Source organism: Anoplolepis gracilipes, chromosome 4 (assembly GCF_047496725.1).
Source record: "Anoplolepis gracilipes chromosome 4, ASM4749672v1, whole genome shotgun sequence".
Taxonomy (NCBI): Eukaryota; Metazoa; Arthropoda; class Insecta; order Hymenoptera; family Formicidae; genus Anoplolepis; species Anoplolepis gracilipes.
Genome location: NC_132973.1, coordinates 3,565,043 through 3,587,744, shown reverse-complemented (window position 1 = coordinate 3,587,744; position 22,702 = coordinate 3,565,043). Strand labels below are relative to the sequence as shown.

Sequence of the window (22,702 nt, the reverse complement as noted above, 5' to 3'; positions counted from 1 at the left end):
ATGTATGTGTGTATGTACGAGTATATGTATATGTAGAGAATGAGCCAGTGATAAGTTGAACAAATTTAATCTTTCTTGCAAATATGTAGGTATTATACAGGTATTGTGTAGGTATTGTTTGGATGCATTTTGCAAAATTACAGCCAGCCAACGCGATAACGGTTTGTAAAGAGAGCCTACTGTTATATTCATCGTAGAATGTCCTACTTATTCGCTGCCACGCGCCGTTCAATTTGCACGATTATCTAGTCTCGATTGATACGCTAAAAGGTCAGTACACGCGCGAGATAGTTTTAATCACGGCAAAGAGCCGAGGACGATGACGACGATGACGACGATGACGATGACGACGATGACGAGGAGGCGCGACATATATCCTCGTCCAGTTTTATCTATATCTACCACGCCTGTTGCGCCTGACAATCCCTCTCTTTATTAGCTTTCTCACCGTCTTTTTCTCTTTCCCTTTCTTTTCTACTCTCCGGTCGCCTCCACAACTTTCACCTGATTTATATACCTCTCCCGCCGTTGCTTCTTTCCTCTCTACACACTTGGCAGCTTGATACATCCCTGCGGACTGGTACGAGCGAGGGGAGCTCTCGCACCCTTCCACCCAGCCAACCTTCTACCCTTCGCCGCTCTTCCGCCGAGTTGAGCCGCGCGCGAGAGTCAGTTACTGAGGTAGTGGCGACTACACACCATATACCAGCAGCACCTAGTCAGCACCCGCTTGTCAGTTGGCGGATATCGTGGCGACAGCTCACTACGGGGGTTCCCGGCGAACTGGCGCGAATTTACACGGTTACTAAGTGTTGCCACCGTGTTGCTGGAGCTCAGGGGAGAGCGCGTACTAATTAACAGCGACGGTTAATTGACGAAGAGCACGAGCCGCTAAGAGCAATTGACCGCGCGCGCGCCGACGCGACCAGTTGCAGCCTGTTGCAAGCGTTTGGTTCGGACGTGAGTTTCATTATTCTACCTTTTTTCTCTCTTCCGTAACTTTCTCATCGCGTCTTTTATAATCAATTGATCGAACACGATCGGAGTTGTTTATAATATTTAATCATATATTAATATTATAGCGTATGTCACGTTAAACGCGTACAATGTTATATTAATCTCTTGTATGTATATTTTGTGCAATTTAACATGTAATTTAAAATCTTTCATCTTTAAATAATGATTTTAAAGAATTTTCAAAGAATGATAATTATCTAACGAGAACATTTCAATGTTCAATTTTAAAGAACGTAAGTGTCATTCCCATATGTCAAAGTAGCATGCATTGTATTTTGACATATGGAATGTTGCTTCTTGTTATTTTTTTTTATTGTATCGATATATTATCGTTGAATCAAAATGCATTTATCTACATATCAATAAATGTCAACAAAAAAAACACATTTACGTTAATATTTAATCATCTCCGTTGACTTTGATATACGTAAAAAAATTCATGGCAAAATATACGGTGTTACACAAACTCTGCATAATTTATGTGCGTAGCGTAACCGAGCGGACTGAATTACTCAATTATGAAGCTTATGCATAACGGGTAGAACATTGCGGGGGATGTTACGGTTTTCGTTATTAATAAGCCGATGTGCGCTCAACGCTAGCGATACATACACAATGTTGATACGCGCGTCACGAGTGTCGTCGATTGATCGATGTAACGCAATCGCAGTCGATTCGGTTCCTTTCTTTTTTTTTTTTTTTTTTTTTTTTACGAGACGACCATCTGCCACGCAGATAGCCGCTGAGAAAAATAGAATGTTTATACCGGCAGAAATATCTCATCAGCTGCCTCGATGTAGATATATGTCTCTCTTCATGTCTTTTGCTTTTTTATTATATGTACATCGCGTGTCGGAACATTGTGAAAGCGCTCTTTGGATTGCATTTTCCAGCAGCTTTGTCCCTTTTTTAATGCCACACGTACGCGCCGCCATAATAAGAAAAGTGTAAAAGACTTGAGAGCTGTGAGAGATGCACCATGAGAGTATCGATTCTCCGAGGCAAATATAGCCACTTTCGTTGAAAGTTCCTTTGTTCCCGTTACCGCGGTGAACCATATGATAGTATGCCACGCGCGCGATGAACAATGGTAGTAGATAGCAAGACGACGCGGCGAGTTTATTGAATTTTCCTCAGAAACTTGCATCCCGCAAATTTGCATTTGTATGATTGTGTATACTGAACATGAAAGATTCTAGTCCATGTACAACAGAAAATTGTGGGCTTTTTTTCTTTCCTCATCGCACAGATGTGCGCACGCACACGTGGTAATTTGTGAATGTAAATAGTGTAATTTTTATAATTAAATCACTATTAAAATATATAAAAAAATGTTATATTTTTGTATATGTATTTTAAAGATATTGTATTTTATATTGATTACGTTATTTGAAACGTCATGTGATGCTTTGCAATGGAAATGGCTTTAAAATCGCTCACAGTAACATTGTAAAAGTAATTTGATGCACAATACATAAGCTGCCTTTAAGCTGAATTTGAATTGAGGATGTCAGCTCATATACCTTTGAAATTTATTAACGATATACGAACAATTTACACACATATACATATGTTATGAATATATAAAAATTTTAAAGTCACCTTTACATTTGTCAAGATTATAATAATAATATCATATATAAAACGAAATGCTGTAGTTAAAAGTGTTTAAAAAAAAAATTGATTCACGAACGTTATACATATATCCAATAATGTAATACCAGTGTTGCACTGGAAAGACAATCATCGATTTATACTACTTTATGAGTTAAAGTTTGAAATAAGTTTGAGCAAGGTGAACAAAGTTCGTGTAAAATATTTTCTTTGTTGTATTCGCCTTACCTTGAGAAGTATGACAACACATTATTTCCTACGTTTTCACATAAATTCCTTACATATCAGATAACTGGAATAGTTCTCTTATAAAAAATATAGCCGACATGTGCCAACATATTGCAATACATTGAGAGTCCCTGAGTGAATGAAACGTATAAGCCAATAAAAAAATTAAATTTGTACACATTTCTGCGCAAAATTATTACATGTAAAATAAAATTTTGAATATTTTTTATACAAATACAAAAAAAATTATTTTAAAATAAAATAGAGAAAGGAGAGAGTGAAAGAGGAGGAAAGGCCTTTTTTTTACGTATTGACATTCTTTCAATAATTTTTTTTCTCAAAATAAGCAAAAATATCATAGTATTGTTCCATTGATTGCGACTCATATAAATGTTATATATCGTGTTCTTTTATCTTAAAAATCCAATAAATATATAACAACTCGCATACAAAATCCATTATCATCGAAATATGATAACATCACTGTGCGGAAGTATTTCGGAACCATGTTTGTGGTCAGCGATACCTACCAGATTTTCGATCGTAGTGCATGCTTAGTCGCGTGTTTCTATCGTCGTTCCTTGAATATTTCTCATTTTCCAAGGAATAGAAAAATTACGTCGTATACCAAACAGGAAAATAAGCGAGAGAACGGATGAGCGTGGGCGGTGTAACTCCTACGCCCAAAGAAAAATCTTTTACAGCTGATATCGCTGAGGCTGGGTGAGGAAAAAAAGATAATAATTCACGATACATGTCGATACGCCTGCACGAACTTGACACGTTAATATTCGTAAATGACGGACATATCGTCGAGTTGGGTTATGTTATAACACAAAATTGGAATTTCTATTTAATTAATATCCACAGGGAAATGATATAAGTACCATTACTAAACTTATTTCAGCGTGAGTTTCTATGTCTACTGTGCTATATAAATTAAATACGTGTGTATATGTATGTGATTGTCCGCAATAATTTACTTATTTATAATTGTATTATGTTTATATTCTAATTATTATTTATATTTTATCAAGATGTTAACAAATTGTTGTTTGAAAGATAGAAAAAAGTCTCGAAAAAAAGCTTTAATCTAAAATGGAGAAGAAGTGTTTCATTTGACACTTATTATTTCTATACATATTTATTATTAAATATATGCTTGTATGTTCGATTAAATACGTTTTATATACCACCTACACAATGAAGAAAAAAGAAGATTAAACAGAATTAAATTGACTTATTAAATTTATCCACACATGTTTTTCAATTATAAAAAGAAATGCAAAATATATAATGGAAAATATAAATAAAAATATTATTAGAAATACACGTGTAAATTACTCTTTGTTATTTGTTATTCTTAATTGATTTTAAAATTGAGTTTGAAGAAGAAACAATTAATGACGCAGAGGAACCCGCTAAGTGCCATTTCAATCTGCTTCAGGAAAGGACGAAGTTTTCATGCGGCTTCTGACTAGTACGATATTTTTCTACAAATGATTATCAAATTAAAGGTTAGTGATTAATTTTAATGTTATAATTTTTATTCATTATTTTTTCGTTATGTCTTCTAAATATTTCTTATATCTTTTTACATTGTTGGTTTTTAGATAAAAAAATATTGCTAAATACATATATAAATAATAGACATCTTTATAAGTACATAAATTTTATAAAAATAATGATATTTAATTGAAGTAAGAATTAATTTTATTTATTATATATAAATTTAAATGCAATTAAAATTTATAACTAGAAGCTTCTGCATTCGCTTCGTGTTTCATATTCAACGTTAAATATGATCGTCTAATTATTAGTTGAAGACAATGTAACCTAATAATGTAACACGTAATATAATATTTTATATAACATAAGCAATTTTTAAAATTAGAGTAACGCGTTTAGTGTAAACAGCAAATATAAATATATATTTTTCTTAGAGGCAATAAAGGAGTCTTATGAACTTATATACAGGTTGTCCGGTCGCGACCGCCCCATAGCTCAAGGGCAGATCAAACTGAACGTAAAAATCCTCTAATATCATTTTGCGATTTGCTCAATAATGATTAAACTATTAATTAAAAACGCTCAGCATATGCTGAGTTCTATATACAGCGCGCGCTCACACGCTGAGCGTTTTTAATTAATATTTTAATAATTATTGCGCAAATCGCAAAATGGTAGAGGACTTTTATGTTCAGTTTGACCTGCTTTATCTGTCCTTGAGCTATGGGGCGGTCGCGACCGGACACCCTGTATAATACATATGTGTAAATTTCATTTATCTTTATTGTTGTAGACAGATTGAAATTGCGCGCAAAGCAATTAAAATAAACGGTACGTTACAAATAAAATAACGCACAGTAAAATGGATGAGCCAATAACACGAGGTGGCAGGTGGGTTTGTCCGAGCGATCGGCAATTAGCGTTGCGAGCAAAGTGAGTTCAAAAATTAATTTTTAGTGTATTATTTTCAAAGCGTGAAACGAATTATAAAACAATTTCTCCACTTCTACCAAAAAGACACATGAAAGTATTTAATATATTTGCGATTTTAATGGATTTTCAGATACATTGTAAAACAGATGAAAATAAAAAATATATTTTTTTATAAATGCTTCTTATGTATTCAGGATTGAAACAATCCTTTGATCTGGGACAAGTATTGCCAAAATTGTAAAATATATAAAAATATTTTTGATATGAAAGTTCTATGATATCTAATGTATTTTATAACTTGTAGCATAATATTTATAACTTTAAAGTTTTTATAATATAATAAAAATAAAATTATAAATATTTTGTTATATTTTATCATTGATTATTAATGTATTAGTGCTATAAATAAGATAATTTGTATGTGTGTATATTACAATTCTTATAAAAGAATATGAGATTTTTAGAATTATTTTAATAATAATATATTAAAGAGATATTGTTATTTGTAAAATCAAAAAAAATGAAAGAAAAATGCGTAAGCGTAAAATAAAATCTCTCGTGAAATCTGCAGATAAAATATAAATACTAAAGTTTAAAAATTTTATTTATTGAAAGTGTCAATATATACCAAATTCTGCCAAAAAGTAAACTTATTGAGAAAATCTAAATGGATTATATTTTTTTCGGAAGGTCCTCTTTTGAAAAACTTTTTGTGATATCACTTTGACATTGTTTAGACTAAAGCTATTTGCTCGTTATGAAGAGATTATTTTACCCCTCTGTGGAAAAACTTCGAAAAAACCAAGTAATACCTGAGTTTAAAGAAATTATTTGTTGTGCATAAAAAAAGTAAACTCTCTCTCAACATATATAACCTTGACACGTGTTATGAATAATTTTTTATTAAAGCTCTTTCTCTCTTTCTATTTTAAATCGACTTTTTTTTTTTTAAATCGACAAAAAATATTTTTTTTACGATTTTATAACATGTATCAAGTACTAATCACACAGAAAAACAATCGCAAATTATTAACAAAAATCTTAAACTATAGAAATTAACGTAAGGATTTGTTTCAATCTTCTATACACATGAAAAAATGTGTCTTATTTTAATTAATTATAACGTATATGCAAAGTCTATTAAAATATTTAAAAAAAACCGTTTTTATAAGAAAACGTTTCTTTGCAAGTTAATACATTCAGATTCGTCTTACAAATAAATTACGTGTATAAAAACAAGTTTATAAAGAATCTATAATTTCTAATAAAATATGGCAAGTAAATTATACATTATTTATAATATTTGCATTATTAATTTTAAATTATTTAAATTTAATTATAAATTTAAGTATTTATTATATATAAAATATTTATTATATATAATATTTATAAGTAATGGATTTTAATAACTTGTATACGCACACATATATATATATATATATATATGCAATATATAATTGAATTTATTTACGACACAGATTGCGAACAGGATGGTCTGTGAAAACAGGATCTTTCGAATCTCATGGATGGGGAGAGTATCCAAATTCTTATATAAGTAGTTCCAATCGTTGTGGACAATCTTTCTTACTCACCGAAGATGAACGACAAACTATTATTCAGGTAAATCTCTTTCATAATAAAACGACACATGCAATTCAGAACATATGTTAAACTTTTTCTGAATTTTTCATTATTGCTTTAATATAAAACAAATTTTAACAGAGAGATAGAATTAAATACTTTTTTTCTGTCGCAATATTAGGAGATATTATACAATATTACATTTAAAGAAATAGCTATGTTTATTATTTGAGATTATAACAAGCACTCATCTAATATAATTGATGATGAAGCGAATTAAAAAAGTAAGAAAATAATATGCAATATATTTAAAATATATTCAAGAGTAAGATTCGACTATAGGATTTTTCCTTCTCTCAGAAAGAGAGAGAGAGAGAGAGAACGGGGGAGAAGATTATGTAGACACTAAATAATTCCAAGGCTCTTTCTCCCTTAATCAAAAGTGCCCCTAGCAGTACAACCATATTTCTCTTTAATCTATTCGATTATACAACTTTTATCCTTTCATCTCTAAAGCGCAAAACCATGTTAATAATTACACTTTTAAACAAAATTAAAATTCATTAAACAATATCATTTTAATGTACTTATAGCTTCTAATACTATACATAGACACAGAAAAATGGATTCTATATTAAATTCGCGACCGTACCATTCGTGAAATACGTAATTAACGTACAATTATTTTGCGCAGCATCTACAGCAGAGAGAATTGAAGGGCTTGATGAACACCCTTTGTCTACTTTTTTTTAAAAATTGAGTAAATAAATTTTGTACAATTGAAAAAATTAGATTTATTCGTATATATATATATATATATATATATATATATATATATATATATATAATCCAATCTTTAAATGAAAGTATCGCTGAACAGAAACTTCTAAACGATATTATCAGAATTAGATTGATTTCGATTTTTGATTCCAAGTCGATGTTTCGACAGGTGATACAGAGAGCCGAGGCTCTGGATCTGTCAGAGCAGGAGCGAGTCGGTAGACTCGTCGAGAGGTTGGAGAACATGAAACGGAACGTGTGCATCGTGACATCGACTAGGTCGAACGAGAGACGCGGTTGCGGAAGTCGATGTTCTGGTGGAGCTCGTTGCGTCTGTTCGTGCGCGCTCTGCGGCGAAAAATTCGGCACAGTTTTGGGAGCGAGCGCAAACCTCTGCAAGGACTGCTGCAGGTACATCTGCCAGAAGTGCGGCATCGAGGCCACGAGGCTTAATCTACCGAAAGGGAGCGGAGACAGAAACGACGCGACCGCTTCGTCACGTAGCTCATTGCGTCTCATGAGAATCGCTCAGGAACGAATGGCCGTGCAAAGAATCGTTCAAAGATCCCATGGCAACGCGCAGAAGCAGTTTCTCTGTCGGATTTGTGCGGAGACTAGAGAGATGTGGAAGAAGAGCGGCGCTTGGTTTTTCAAAGGCATGCCAAAGTACATTCTACCGGAGAAGAAGGTATGAAGAAAAAAAAAATAGTTTTTTTTCCATTATACTATACTTATATTTTTGACGTTGAATTTAAACGTACGAAAGAAGTTTTAATTATTTTTCATTTATTATTTTTGTGTTAATACACTAAAAATTATTTTCTGTTTAAAAAAATATTATTTCGTTTGAATTAGAAAAAAATCATGCATTTAAATTAAATTGTGTTCTGCCAAACTAATATTCCACAAACAAAAATTCCACAAACAACTTGTTTTGTGAAGGGCTGAAAAATGGATATACTGGGTAATTAAATTAGTTGTACAAATATACATAGTTTGTTTTTTTATTTTATATACGGTCTTTTTTAAAGATTTTCTGTTGGAAATTCCATGTTAAAAAATTATTTTCAAGTTTAGTTAATAATTTGATTTAAAAAAATATTTAAGAAATACCTAAATGATAAGATTTCGAATGTCGTTTATAATATTTAGTGATTCTTTTATATAATGAGTTTTGATTCAAAAGTTATTTAAAAGAGTTGAGATTCAAAACTTATTTAGATATTCCAATATCCGATCTCTAAAATTAGTTAAATTAATTAAAACTGGTCTAAAATTAGATCTCCTACCTATCCATCAAAATATAGTCTTTATATACAGTGCAGCCACATATCCAGCGCAGATACAATCAAGATTATTGGAACACATTACAACCACATTCTCGTAAAGCTTGTTTTACATATGACAGAAATCGAACAGTATCTATCTATGACACGTGCCACTCGAGTTTCACTGATTTTATATTGACATATATATATATTATGTTATGTGTGTCTCAATATTTGTTTCCTTTTTTTCGATAAATCACATAAAAAAACACATTGTGTTTAATTTCTACTAGTTTTTTGTCAATATTAATGAATATAACAAATATTGATCAACTGTAACTTGCTAATTGTTCAACTATAAAAAAGATATTCTGTAAAGTGCGTAATATATTATATACATACATATATATATATATATATATATATATATATATATATATATATATATATATATATGGAGATATTAATTAAAAATCATCGTTAAACTCTTCCTGAGATCTTCAACAAATAATAATATAAAACGTTACGTAGGAGCGCGGATGGTCTCGACCTAGTCACAGGACGTCGACGTGGACAATAAGCAGATCTTTAGAGTCAACCGATGCTCAGGATTCCTCGTCCGATGACGATGCAACGCGACGACTCGCGGTAACTCGTGGTCATTCTATCTCGCCAACGAATCTGTCGAGCAATCGTGAAGGCACCCCCACGAAACTGACAGTTTCCAGTCCCGCGACTAGCACCTCTTCCCCGAAAAGTCCTCGAGGAAGACCAAACGGTCTATCGCCTTCGGGATACCGTGATGATGCCGGCTCCGACCGGCTTGACAAATCCTGTCTGTCGATTACGTCACAATGCAGTCGACTTTCGCCTACGGGCTCAATCAGCACCCCTCGATCAAGAACAAGCGGCAGGAGCCCGAGCGGCTTGCAAGCAGAACAACACGTGTCCTTCGAGGACATCTTCGTAGACGACGAAAAGGCCAACGAAGCTGACGACGATGAGGAAGAAGGAAGTGAAAATTCGAGTACTCTCAAGGACGCTTCCACTTCCCTGGATCGATCGAAGAGCACTCAGGTACAATCTCTCAGGTAAGTAAGGACGATGACAAGAGGGGTGGAGGTTTGAACTTATACGAAGAATCGTCATCTTGCAGACTGAAGACGTCGACGGTAACAATGTCGTCAGTGACGGTGACACCGACTACACCGGTCAAGCGGTTTCAGACTATGGGCAAGATCCTCGAGAGAAATGCGGAACGAGAGGCGAAGAAATCTTGTTCGGATCAGGACAGCTCTTCCAGCGGGACTCGCAGCAACAGCCAAGTCAGGACAGCAAAAACCCCGGAATACTCAAAAGGTCAATAAAATCGTCTTATAGTATTAAAATAAATTATGCTCTTATTGACCAGTATGAAATTTTTCATCAAATATATTCTCTCTTTTCTCCAAAGTAGTAATAATTTAAAATAAATACATATTTTTTTAAAAGTATTTTCATATTTTTTTATTAATGTCTGTAGAATATTTTCTCTTAGTAACATTAATTAATATATTTTAAAATTATTAAAAGAAAATTTTTATGAAATGACAGGAGCGTATATCGATGAATAGCTTGTGGATATCTTTAGAATAATTTTTGAAATAAAAACAGAAACGGGACAAGATTATGGGACTCTCGAAGTCTCCTTGCGATACGACCCGGCCGATCAGTGCCTCCAGTGCAAAGTGGAACGTGCACGTCGTCTAATACCTATGGATATCCAAGGCCTCGCCGATCCCTTTTGCAAGCTGAACATATTACCCGTCAAAAAGATAGCGACGAGCAACCGATTGCGAACAAAAACGGTTCACAAAACGCGCGACCCCGAGTTCAACGAGACGGTGAATTTCTATGGAACGACAGAAACCGATGTATATCAATATCATAATATATGAATATCAATCTATTTACGAGTAAATTAAAAATGCACATTAAAAATTTCTCGTGCTAGATCTCGAGTGGCAAGGCATTGCACATCTTAATCATCCAGGACGACCCATCGGGCCAAGATTTCCTGGGAGAGGCGAAATTTCCTCTGCACGAATTACAACCATATCAAACGAAACATTACAAAGTTCCTCTGCAAGCTCATTATCCGGTATGTTAAATAAAAAAAAATATAACGAATGATCTCTCAACATTTCTGAAATCCAATGTAATTCATAGTCTGTATGTAAAAATTTTTTTTAGATTATATTTCTACAAAAATTGTGTTATTAATATATATTACTGCTAATCAGAACGTTAATATTAATTTTGATTTCTCGACAAAACGTGTGAAATTTAAAATGTGAGAAATTCTAATTACGCATTAAGTTGTCATATACATAAAAAGTTTTAAAATGTTTTATATATATATATATATATATATATATATATATATATATATGATGATCATAAAATACATACATTTTAAACAAATTTAACGAATTTCTACATAAAATTATAATGTATCAAATATATGTGTAATTCAATTTAAATTAGATTATAAAATCGATTATTGTAGTCAGTAACAAAAGCAAACACTTCATTTAAATACGCGAGATTTAAACCAAGCATTAATTATTTATCAAATAAATGTTACAAATCCACCCATATAATAAAATACAAAACAAACAGCATTTCCTATATTCTTATCAGCGTGTATACAACATATCGATTATTTCAATGCAGGTAGACAACGAAGAGGAAATTTGGGGCATGTGTTCAAGTGGACGCGGGCAGATTCAGATAAGCCTGAGCTATTGTACGCGTCGACGTGCGCTGCTGGTTACAATACACCGCGCTACGAATCTTCTGCCCATGGACAACAACGGGTTTTCTGACCCATTCGTCAAGCTGGCCCTGGTCGAGGATGCGACCGACAATCATCGGCAGCAACGGTTCCTAGATTACTCGACCGCTCGCGCTACTGTCAAGAAGCTGAAGAAGTCGGCCGGCCGCAACTCGCAGAGCACGAGCATCAAACGCAAGACATTGAACCCAGAATGGAACGAAGAGTTCGTTTTCGCGACTCGCTTGACGGAGCTGATGAAGCTGACGCTATGTCTATCCGTATGGGACAAGGATTTCGGCAAGAGTAACGATTACTTGGGTAGGATGAAATATAAAATATTAGCTATGATTTTATCCCATATCTTCTTTAAGCTTTAGAATTTTTTTTTTGAAAAGTTTATAATTTAAAGCATACGTTTTAAATTGAATTCCACCAATCCTACTTGAATTAAATTATTTATAATTAAAGTTTAATTATTATATTTATATTATATTTATAAATATAATTAATAAATAATTTATATAAATAAATATAAATAATTTAATTATTAAATATATATATATATTATATTTACATCTTATATTGAATTCATTATTTTAATGAAATGAGAAATAGCGATTCTTCTCCACTTATTGCAGTCATAAATGAATCATTAAAATTTCAAAGTATAGTCAATTTCAATAACTACATTTTAACATCAAATAGCTAATATCGATTAATATAATTAATAATTCAATATTATCAACCTAGTTGCGTCAATCAAATAAAATATTTGCATATATTCATTTGACATATAATTGACGTATAATTTTCAGGCGGCCTTATGTTAGGTTGCGGTAGTAAAGGGGCGCGTTTGCGGCATTGGATAGACGCGATCAAGTTTCCGGATCATCGTCATCTGGCTTGGCACAACCTGGCAGAGATGGACGTACCTATGGAATAATTTCGTCTCGGAAAACGAGGATATGAGGTCAAGATTAAATAGACGTGAAACATACGGGCTTTATCGACGTTATACACGTACGCACACGTACAGTGACATATGCGCGCGCACGCATACATACGAAACGATGTGCTTTGCGTGGATTTGGTGCGTGATTTATCGTTGCTCAAGAAAAATCAAGTATTATAAAACAAAAACAAAAGATTGATACAAAAAAAAATAAAGAGAAGTTGACAAGTATCAACCTATTACTATTTTTGTACAATGAGTTTATATATGTGTACTATGTACAGTTTTCTTACATTTATATATATAGCCGCTTTATATAACAATAGCCGATCTTTAGATAGAGTATCTCTAATCATTATCGCTTTCAGTAGAACCTTCCTCCGCTTCTCGTAACCATTTAATAAATGGCTGGACGGCCTTTTTCACTTTGCTGTGAAGCGCGTCCTCGCTAGTAGATTCATACCATTCTAAAATCTTCTCTTCCGACAGTATATCGCGATCGTAAAATTGATGCAACAGGTGTTGCGTATACGGCAATAACTCGTCGGTCGTACTAGCAATGTCCTCTATAGCACGCAAACAATCATCTTGTGCATCTTCATTCTTAACGTAATTTAATATAATAGAATTGAAATAAGTAATGATAGTTTTCAGATTCTTTTGATAGTTTTGGCTATTAACGGGAGTTTTCGTTTCGGCGAGATAATGTAAAGGCAGACTGAGAATCGCTTTAATGACGTTATACGTTACCTCGTGGATGGTGACGTTGTACGCGTATCTCGACGAGTTTATTTCTAGAATCAAATTCTCGCAGTTGAGTTTATCCTGATAACCACGTAACAGACTATCGATCACTTCGGACAAGAACATATTCGTGTCATCCGGAATTGGTGAATCACGCTCGCAGTCCTCTTCACTACTAGACGATTCTGTGGAGCAATCATCACATTCGACTACATTGTTGTTCTTAAAGTACAAAAATTCATCATTAACATCGAGTTCTGACATTTTGGTCTTAGAGACACCAGAGGGTAAAGATTCGACGATTATATCGACGTACTTACTACGAGCAGCAACATCAATTTCGGGACACAATATACATCCATCTATTTCGCTACCATATCTGATGATGCAATTTGGAAACAAGATACTGTTCACAATAGTGCAATTATCTTTGATTCTAACATTTGAAAAGATATAGGAATTACGTATTTTAACGTTACTACCTACAACGCAATGGTCTGCAATTACAGCTCTCGCAACCTTAGTATTATTTCCTAACGTACTATTAAGCCCAAGAATACAGTCTTTTTCCAATGTGCAACCTTTAGCAAGAGCAGTTTCGTGTTTGTATGTACTCTGTGGCATGCATATGAAATTCTTCAATGAAGGGAAAGCATCTGCCACCAGAGGAAAACTGTGTCTTTGTAAAATATCTTGAGTAAGCATGTGGTAAGCCTTCCATGATGTAATCGGCAAAGCATAATCTTCTACATCTAACTGCTGCCAATAAATTCTCGAATCCAATATCTCCTCATTCATCAATACCCCTCGAATAAAATCATCCATAGTCTAAAAATAATATTTCAATATAGTAAATTTTACTTATTTTATTATTAATGTATATTGCATATTACAATTAAAGTTGCCTATGTAAAATTTAATATTTTATATGAAAAAATAGTTCAGTTTAATTACCTGAAAGTCAAAATTATCTGCAAAGAGTGGCAAAACAGATGGTGAACACAAATAAATATGAGTATCTAAATAACACGTGTTGAGTTCTACTTCATTATGATCAAGGAACCAGTTTAGTTCCAATTTCACTTTCTTCTCGCTGTTCTTCAATTTTGTATAATAAAGCATTTTATTGCTACTTTTATCTGATACGACCAGAGAGGTTTCCTCATTCATATAAGTGTCTTTTGTTGAGCCAAAATTTCGTAGTACCATAGTCATAGTTGCCCCTTTGTCTTTCTTGACTTTCAAGCAATGTGCATTGAGTAGGGTTTTAAGATCTGTATTGACGAATGTGTTTCCACGAATCAGTATAAAATATCCTCTGATCCAGCCTTTTGTATCGATATCTCGCAAAGCATCTCCGAGAGAACTACAGCCATCGGAAATGATCAAAGAAATTGTAGTTTCTTTGTAATTCTTTGCCTTCACATATTTCTTCAGTAGATCAATGTGGCTGCTACAGTAAAGGAATACTTCTTGTATTCTAGACTTTATCAACGTTTCGAGCATGTAATCGAAAAGCGGTACATTTATCACCGGCATCAAGATGCTCGGGAATATATTTTGCGAGGGTGTCAAACTTGTTGTGAAATCATCCGCAAGAATAACAGCTTGCAAAACGTCCTTCTTACACATTTTTGAAGTCATTTTCTTGAATGTCAATATATTAACAGTTTATATGTATATAGGTGTCGATAATTCGTCGCGATAATGTACATATAAAACAGCGTAATACGTGAGAAATAAAATACAAAATACCTTTCACAGGTTACACTTTGAAAAAGTGAGGTTATGAGTTTCAGCGCCACTTGCTCTCAGATATGAGCATAGACATAGAATTTATAGATTACTACATGTATAAATATTTTGAGAAGAACTAGAAACTTTCCAGGAAAAAATACAAATAAGAACACGATTGGCTATCAAAAAAATTTTGGGGACTTTAAAAATTCTCTATTTAATAGCCAATTGCGTAAGAGACATTACATCTATGTAGTACTAGTGTTTTCTTGCTAGCAAACTCGCTATATATATTTTATGTCTATGAATATAAAGAATGGAGAGTGGAGATGTCATATTATGCGCGCGTACAATTTAAATGTATATATATATATATTATATATATATAATATGATATATGATACATATACAGGGTGTCCGGTAATTACCGCCCCACCTCTCTAGGACAGATAGAGCAGGTCAAACTCAATATTAAAGTCCTCTACCATTTTGCGATTTGCGCAATAATTATTAAAATATTGATTAATATTTATATATTTATATATATTAATAATTATTGCGCAAATCGCAAAATGGTAGAGGACTTTAATATTGAGTTTGACCTCCTCTATCTGCCCTAGAGAGGTGGGGCGGTAATTACCGGACACCCTGTATGTATATATAATATATATACATCCAAATAATATATATTTATTGTTTTAATATTCCTATCATAATTAATGTCATAGTAATATATACTAGCCAGACATATAATTGAAAAAATATGTTATGAAACTGAAATATGATTACAGTTTCGCAAATTAGATAGCAAAAAATCTCAGTTTATGTGCCTAATTTTATTTTAAACTACAATGTCATTACTTATTGATATGATAGCAAAAAATTATCACATTAAAAGTCACATAAAAAATCATAAAATAGATATATAAATAACTTAAAGAATAGAAGAATCTTATATAATTTTAGTCATACTTCAAATTTAACAAATAATACAAATAACAGAATGACACGGAACACAAAATTTAACTTTTACACTTTTAATAAATCTTCGTAATAATATATCTTCATATATACTAAATTAAAGCATAATTATAAATATAGATTCTCAGTGAGAATTTATTACAATATAAAATTTTAAAATCGCACATGTTTTGACAGTACGTCAAATAATAAAATATTATTAGAAAAACGATGAAAGCTCTCTTATATTCTAAAAGATAAAAATAATGCATACATTTATTGCAAAATATAATCGTCTAGTATGAATTTTATTTTTATTTTTCTCAATATATATAATTCAAAGTTTTTAATGTTTTTCTTATAAATTTTAGCCGTACAACTGTCAATAACAATCCAGAATTTTACAATAATTATGATCTGATATTACTATAAACTTCTTCACCTAATATAATATGTATAATATAGAAATGTTATGTAATATGTAATACACAATTAATCACTGGTTTAAAGAGAAACGCAAAATTAATTAGTACATGCATGTGACAAATGATAAAAATAAAATAATTTCGAATAAAACATTCAAATTAATAACTACATAAAATATAATACTTAAAGATAATTGAATAAAAATAGTTATGCTAACAATAAGTTGTCTCTATTATCTTTTGTAATTTAAAAAAAAAACTGTTGTTTGAACCATTGTTGAAGTTGTTACATCTAATTCGATCCATATTTAATTAATGCATAAAAGTTATGTAATCATTATATACGTATTATAAATAGATAAATTTCAAGAAAATAAAATGCAAATAAATAAATTTTAACTTATTGCAAGACCTTTCACTTTAAAAAATTTTTAGCTTACTCCACACACAAGATAACCTTTCGTTTTAAAACATTTTTAGCATACTCAAAGATAATCTTTTGCTTATTATAAAATTCTTTTATATTCATCTATACCATGATCTCTTGAAAATATTTGGAAAAGCAAAAAATATCAATATTAAAAAGATTTAAATTAAAAAATTTGAAAAATTTTGGTTTACATTTGTCAAAATAACATAAATTACATTTCTCCATTTATAAAATATCTTTATGTTCGATTTATACTAGCATTGATGCTTGGATGATAAAATAAATGGCTGAGATATGAGACTAGTGTACAAACTTATTCATTTTTTATGCGATAAAATATTCTAGAAAATGTGTGTAACTGTTTGAATATCTAATTATACAATGTATAAGAGATGCAACATAATATGCTCGATTCGTGATTATACAATAATATTATGTAATATAATTATGCAATCATAAAATATTAAAACTGTTACAATCAACACGAAATCAATATAATTGTAGCAATTCTAATAAAACAATTATATGGAAAATATATAATAATATAAAACAATAAAATTATCATGTGAGCTCTATAATATCAATATTATAATATTAATTCTATGTCAGTGCTGAACGTAGCGATTTAAACCGACATAATTTATCTCTATGTGAAAAAAATGTTAATAAAATTTAATTATTGAAGAATAAAAAAAATTTTCAAATCTCTTTAAAATTACAACTTTTGTTCTTTATCAAAACAAAATATTTGGGAATAATTATATTCAATGTTATACTAACACTGCATGATATTAAGTTTATATTATTTATTTATACATGCATATGATGGAAATTTTCGTGCTTTTCAATATTCTTTATATCTTCTTGACTAGATATAATAAGTCTTGCTAAATATATTGCTTTGTTACTCCTAAGTCCATTCCATATCATCATTTGTTATGAATCATAAAAGACAAAACTTTTAAACTTCTAAAAACATTAGTTTATAAAAATCAATGCTTTGTGTGTTACATGTACGTATATGTGGGAAGCCCTAACTTGATTATTAAGTTAAAAACAGCATTTTAAAAAATTTATTTAACAGATACATTGTAAATGTTAAAACCAACAAATATTAATACAGATGTGTTCTAAAAATGTGTAATTGTGACAAAATGATAATTTAAACATGTTTTTTCATGAATGATTCTTTTTCATACATGTCATTTAATAAAATATTATGCATTGCATAGCAAAATCACATTATTTAAAAAATTTCTCGCATTAACTTTATTTTTTCGAAGATATGTCATGCGAAAACTAATAACATAAAATACAGTTTAAGTAGTCACATATATGTAAAGAAAAATTTAATAGTATTAAACTTAAAACTTTTTTTTTTTTTATAGATAAACATTTATTTTTATATTTCTTCTAATCTCTTTTAATTTTTTTAACTTTTCCGCATATATATAATCATAATTTGTTCATATATAAATATATTATAATATCTAAAATACTAATTTTTATTTTAGAAGATATTTTTTTTAGTTTTATCAGAAAAAAAATATAAATACATAATTTTATCTTTTTAAAGATAAAATGTTTAAAGGTGTTCATCTCTTCTGTTAAATAATTAAGATAATCTTAAGTACTGTATACACACACACACACTAATCATATTGGATTTATTAATCAATATAATTAGTACACCAATATATTTTGTTATTGATTAAAATCCATAATATTTATAAAATTTATAAATTGAAAACATTTTATAAAACCACTAAATATCCTGATATAAAAAAATGAAATATTTTGTGACTCTTATTACATCATTCTTAAATTGTGTTTTTTTGCGTATATTTAATAAAATTATGTATATTTTTCTGAAATATAAAATAGGCGAAACAAGATTTATCACAGTTTCGCGAATTATAACAATATATGACTTATTGCTATTAAATAAAATAATATAAATACTTCAGAAAATGTCAATATGAAATTGTTATCAATATGCATAACACTTCACGAAGCAATATTAAGAAAAAAAAAATACTGACATATGACAAAAATAAAATATTTCTGAACACGACAAGAATTAATGCATTGAAAATTACATTGACATTTAAAATTAATATGTAAAGATATGTGTAAATTTAATGTGAAAAGAGGAACATGTAAAATAATTTATAACTTAGTGAATGCTACTTTTACATGAGATCAAAGTACACATGACATGTATGACTTGTACTATGAGAACAAGATATTGGCATAAATATTTTTGATAAGTGACAAGTACTTTTAATAGAGATTTGGCGCGATGCTCTAATGCCAATGCAGAATATATTTTTAATACTGAACCTATATCTATTGCTATTATTTTATCTTTTACTTTACATAAAATTTGCCACTCTATTTAGCTTAGGAATTTTGTAATTCCTATGTAATACTAGATACTTATAAATATTTGTGAGAGTAATGCGTTTTTCCTATGTAAATTTACAGGTACTAATTATATGCGCATGCACAATGGAAACTTTATACTGCTGCTTAGTATGCACCAGTTAGATAAGAGCTCTAAACTGATGACACATCATACAGTCACTGGTGGTCTGTATTCTTTGTTAACAACATAGAACTTGTGTTTCTTACCAAATAAGCCCCATATGACAGCGACGTTCTCGATAATTATATTGAACGGAATGGTGGATAATGCGCCGCATATGCAAAGCATAAATCGGGCCACACCGAAACGATACAAGGAAAACGATTTAACTACTCCGAACACATACATGTAAATATTTACTGCGCCAATAAAAGCGCATAGAAAATCGATCAATGGCGAGCAGTTAATCGGACACAATCCGGCTAAGACAATATTTGAAGTGGAAAGAGGCATCGTCACCCATGAGTAACACGAAATACCCAGCAATAATTTTTTTCTCAATGGAATTGCTTTGGAATGCACGACAAGTAATATACCTTGTAGCCATCTTTTTCTTTGCTGTACAAAATCCCATAGAGTGAATGGCGATTTCTCCCACATTTCGCCTTCTACAAAATTAAACGTATATCCTTTGGAAAATGCTTTCATCGCAAAGAAACAATCCTCGGCGACAGAACCATCTAATCCGTTATTAAATGAAACCTGCTTTTCTGCTCCCATCTGTAATGCATATTTTATAAGAAAAACCTGACCTATATAAAAATAAGAAAATAATAAATATATTTGTCACTGTTTTTTTTAAATATTTTATTAATATTAACATTAATTTTTTAATTTTAAAATTTTATAATTAAAAAAAAATATATATATATATATATATATATATATATAGAGAGAGAGAGAGAGAGGGGTAGAGAGAGAGGGGGGGAGAGAGAGAATATATTTTATAATAAATTTTATAATAAATAAAATTTGAAGTTTTTTTGTAATAAGATTAATAAATTGGATAGATTAATAAAATATGATTAAAAATTACCTGTGTGACAACATAGGACCCTTTCATACTAAAAAATGGCTTGTGAAACATGGTGAATTGTAATCTTAACTTTCCCATATCATCCGCTACTCTGAAACTATCAGCTAATGTTGTGATCCAGTTAACAACATCCTCATTAGCATATGTGATTAATCCTTGGCCAAATTGATGTTTGCCATCCAATACAAAATTCAATATCCCACGAATGGAATTCTCAGTCATTAAGGTTTCTTCATCAAGATGGACAATCCAGTCATGATCAGCTAATTCGTTTACCGAACTTTCGAGGCAGTATTGCAAAGCACGAGCCTTAAATAAGGCACCACTACTTGTGCGATAATTTGGAGGGACAACAACTTCTCTTACTCTACGATGTGGTGTTAAACCTACTGGTTTATCACTCACTACTTCTATTTGAAAATTCTCCAGACCAGCCTCTATACATTTATCTAAATTTCTCTTCACATTTGTCTTCACTAATTGTGGGTAATCACCACGAGTCACTATTCTTATACAGATGAATGGAGCAAGTAGGGGTGAACCTTTCAAGATTACTTTATCAGGGAATGCATTGTATATTGTTAATCCTATGAAATTGAATAAAACTTGAGGCAAGGAAAGAAATGTCACTGTACGCAACAGGTACAAAGTGATTGCACCAATAATGCCATATTGTGCCCATGGATCAATCTCTTCTTTTTGATCTGCGTTCCATCGAAGTCCACCAGATACAAATTCGAATACCAGTATGACTATGAGCAGCAGGCAGCAATGTAAAATATGTTTTGTTATACTGCTCAACATTATTCCTGCAAATTATAAGACATATCAGATGAATAATATTGCACTTATAAATTTAAACTATACTTAAAGTGAACAAGCACAATTAAAAGTACAATAGTTTATTAATTTTATCAATACCATGTTACAAAATATCAAAGATTGTGTTTCATAATTTCTGTGATTGATTGATTTTAAAGGAACAAGTTGAACTAAATCATAATACTTGGCATGCTTAGTGAATGATGAGAGCAACTATTTTTGAACTTCATAGCGAAGATTAATTTGGCCTTCAGTTCTATCATTACATTCTATCTATGCGTACATACACCTAGCTATATAAATACACACATATAAATACACAATGTACAGCATTGCTACATGTCACGGTCGACTAAATTGTGTTGCCAATAGAAAAACTCAAGACTTTAGAAAACTAGAATTGGTTCATATAAAGTGATGACTCAGAATTCTGTCGTGAGATAAAAAACGAATTGATAAGTGAAATATGAGACGTCTAGTTTACCGCGAACTAACACAATCTTTTCACGAAAAATTGACTTAAGATACCGGTTGTCAAATTTGATTGCTATAGCTGGAGCATTACCGCAATTAAGGGACACTTCTCGCGAATATCCTTCTGAAATCTGATGGACTTCGATTCGCGAAAACGTTTCACTCACTATCGGCGATAACGCGGCACTCTCCTGTGCTTATCGATATCGCACTTCTTTCTCGCGATACGTAACCGCGACATGATTTGTAGAATGTTGTGAGAACGGGATACCTGGCATACCAGCCGTAAACGAGGGTCGTGTAATAAATGTCGCGCGCAGCCTCGAAATTCGCGGGGAGGAGGTTAGGCGCGCACCTCCTGTCACTTTCGGGCTGTCAAATACATGTAAACGTCAAGAAGCTCGATGTGTTCTTTAGCGCACCGCGCTAATGAAATTATGTATGTATATATGTACATACCTGCGGTTTGACGATGAATTCTTAGGTGTGCGTGATTATTGTGGACGCGCCGATGACACTTCCCATTGTCCGCGATTGCAACGGTCGATTTAACGCGCTATCGAGTCGTTGCGTGAATGCATTTTCATAATTTCAACGTATAATTTCAATACCGTCTCGCGGACGCCGCGCTCGATTTTGCGCGCGCCACACACACACACACACAACATACACACACTCACACGTATATATAACTATATATATATATATATATATATACGGTCAACGATTCGAGGATTCGACGCCCGGTTCTCGCTTTTTATATATCGTCTGAACTAAGTAATCTCGAAGAGGGACGAGCGATCGATGCCTTCTCTCGAAGAGAGAACTTGTCGGATGCTTTATTGTAATGTTCACGTTATGCTACTGCGCGTAATTGTGCTCAATTTAAATGGACTATGTACAAGGTCTGTATGTATATATATATATATATATATATATACCATAT

The 22,702-nt window shown here is 31.7% G+C and overlaps 3 protein-coding genes across 9 annotated transcripts; 1 reads left to right on the top strand and 2 right to left on the bottom strand.

The window, feature by feature from the left end:
- Nucleotides 1–414: 414 nt before the first annotated feature.
- LOC140665482 (rabphilin-3A) lies at nt 415–12,699 on the top strand. Of its 4 annotated transcripts, none has more exons than XM_072891659.1 (11): nt 419–960; nt 4,307–4,376; nt 5,166–5,301; nt 6,780–6,921; nt 7,832–8,350; nt 9,462–10,021; nt 10,087–10,289; nt 10,584–10,843; nt 10,924–11,070; nt 11,646–12,066; nt 12,564–12,699. In XM_072891659.1, the coding sequence occupies exons 3-11, from the start codon at nt 5,231–5,233 to the stop codon at nt 12,689–12,691; spliced, it is 2,451 nt and encodes an 816-aa protein (XP_072747760.1). In that variant the 5' UTR covers nt 419–960; nt 4,307–4,376; nt 5,166–5,230; the 3' UTR covers nt 12,692–12,699. The 4 variants fall into 4 exon arrangements, with proteins under 4 accessions (XP_072747762.1, XP_072747760.1, XP_072747759.1 ...); XM_072891658.1 differs by having other exon boundaries at nt 5,162–5,301; XM_072891661.1 differs by lacking the exon at nt 12,564–12,699 and having other exon boundaries at nt 415–960; nt 5,162–5,301; nt 9,462–10,007; nt 11,646–11,931.
- A 349-nt stretch (nt 12,700–13,048) lies between these two features.
- On the bottom strand, nt 13,049–15,372 carry Eif2bepsilon (eukaryotic translation initiation factor 2B subunit epsilon). 2 transcript variants are annotated; one of them, XM_072891664.1, is made up of 3 exons: nt 15,200–15,372; nt 14,399–15,091; nt 13,049–14,272 (listed from the first exon to the last, which is right to left on the bottom strand). In XM_072891664.1, the coding sequence occupies exons 2-3, from the start codon at nt 15,086–15,088 to the stop codon at nt 13,049–13,051; spliced, it is 1,914 nt and encodes a 637-aa protein (XP_072747765.1). In that variant the 5' UTR covers nt 15,089–15,091; nt 15,200–15,372. The 2 variants fall into 2 exon arrangements, with proteins under 2 accessions (XP_072747765.1, XP_072747764.1); XM_072891663.1 differs by having other exon boundaries at nt 14,399–15,369.
- Nucleotides 15,373–16,438: 1,066 nt separating this feature from the next.
- Nucleotides 16,439–22,668, bottom strand: Egh (beta-1,4-mannosyltransferase egh). 3 transcript variants are annotated; one of them, XM_072891402.1, is made up of 3 exons: nt 22,216–22,668; nt 20,461–21,269; nt 16,439–20,144 (listed from the first exon to the last, which is right to left on the bottom strand). In XM_072891402.1, the coding sequence occupies exons 2-3, from the start codon at nt 21,262–21,264 to the stop codon at nt 19,572–19,574; spliced, it is 1,377 nt and encodes a 458-aa protein (XP_072747503.1). In that variant the 5' UTR covers nt 21,265–21,269; nt 22,216–22,668; the 3' UTR covers nt 16,439–19,571. The 3 variants fall into 3 exon arrangements, with proteins under 3 accessions (XP_072747503.1, XP_072747504.1, XP_072747505.1); XM_072891403.1 differs by lacking the exon at nt 22,216–22,668 and adding an exon at nt 21,848–22,189; XM_072891404.1 differs by lacking the exon at nt 22,216–22,668 and adding an exon at nt 21,382–21,806.
- Between the last annotated feature and the right edge of the window lie 34 nt (nt 22,669–22,702).

What these genes read in the sequence shown, in the direction of transcription:
- LOC140665482 (XM_072891659.1), top strand. Translation starts at nt 5,231, where the DNA reads ATGGATGAGCCAATAACACGAGGTGGCAGGTGGGTTTGTCCGAGCGAT. An exon ending in ACTCAGGTACAATCTCTCAG is followed by an intron (nt 10,022 to 10,086) that starts GTAAGTAAGGAC and finishes GTCATCTTGCAG; the next exon opens with ACTGAAGACGTCGACGGTAA. An exon ending in ATGGAACGACAGAAACCGAT is followed by an intron (nt 10,844 to 10,923) that starts GTATATCAATAT and finishes TTCTCGTGCTAG; the next exon opens with ATCTCGAGTGGCAAGGCATT.
- Eif2bepsilon (XM_072891664.1), bottom strand. Translation starts at nt 15,088, where the DNA reads ATGACTTCAAAAATGTGTAAGAAGGACGTTTTGCAAGCTGTTATTCTT. An exon ending in CAGATAATTTTGACTTTCAG is followed by an intron (nt 14,273 to 14,398) that starts GTAATTAAACTG and finishes TATTATTTTTAG; the next exon opens with ACTATGGATGATTTTATTCG.
- Egh (XM_072891402.1), bottom strand. Translation starts at nt 21,264, where the DNA reads ATGTTGAGCAGTATAACAAAACATATTTTACATTGCTGCCTGCTGCTC. An exon ending in GGTCCTATGTTGTCACACAG is followed by an intron (nt 20,145 to 20,460) that starts GTAATTTTTAAT and finishes TATGCATTACAG; the next exon opens with ATGGGAGCAGAAAAGCAGGT.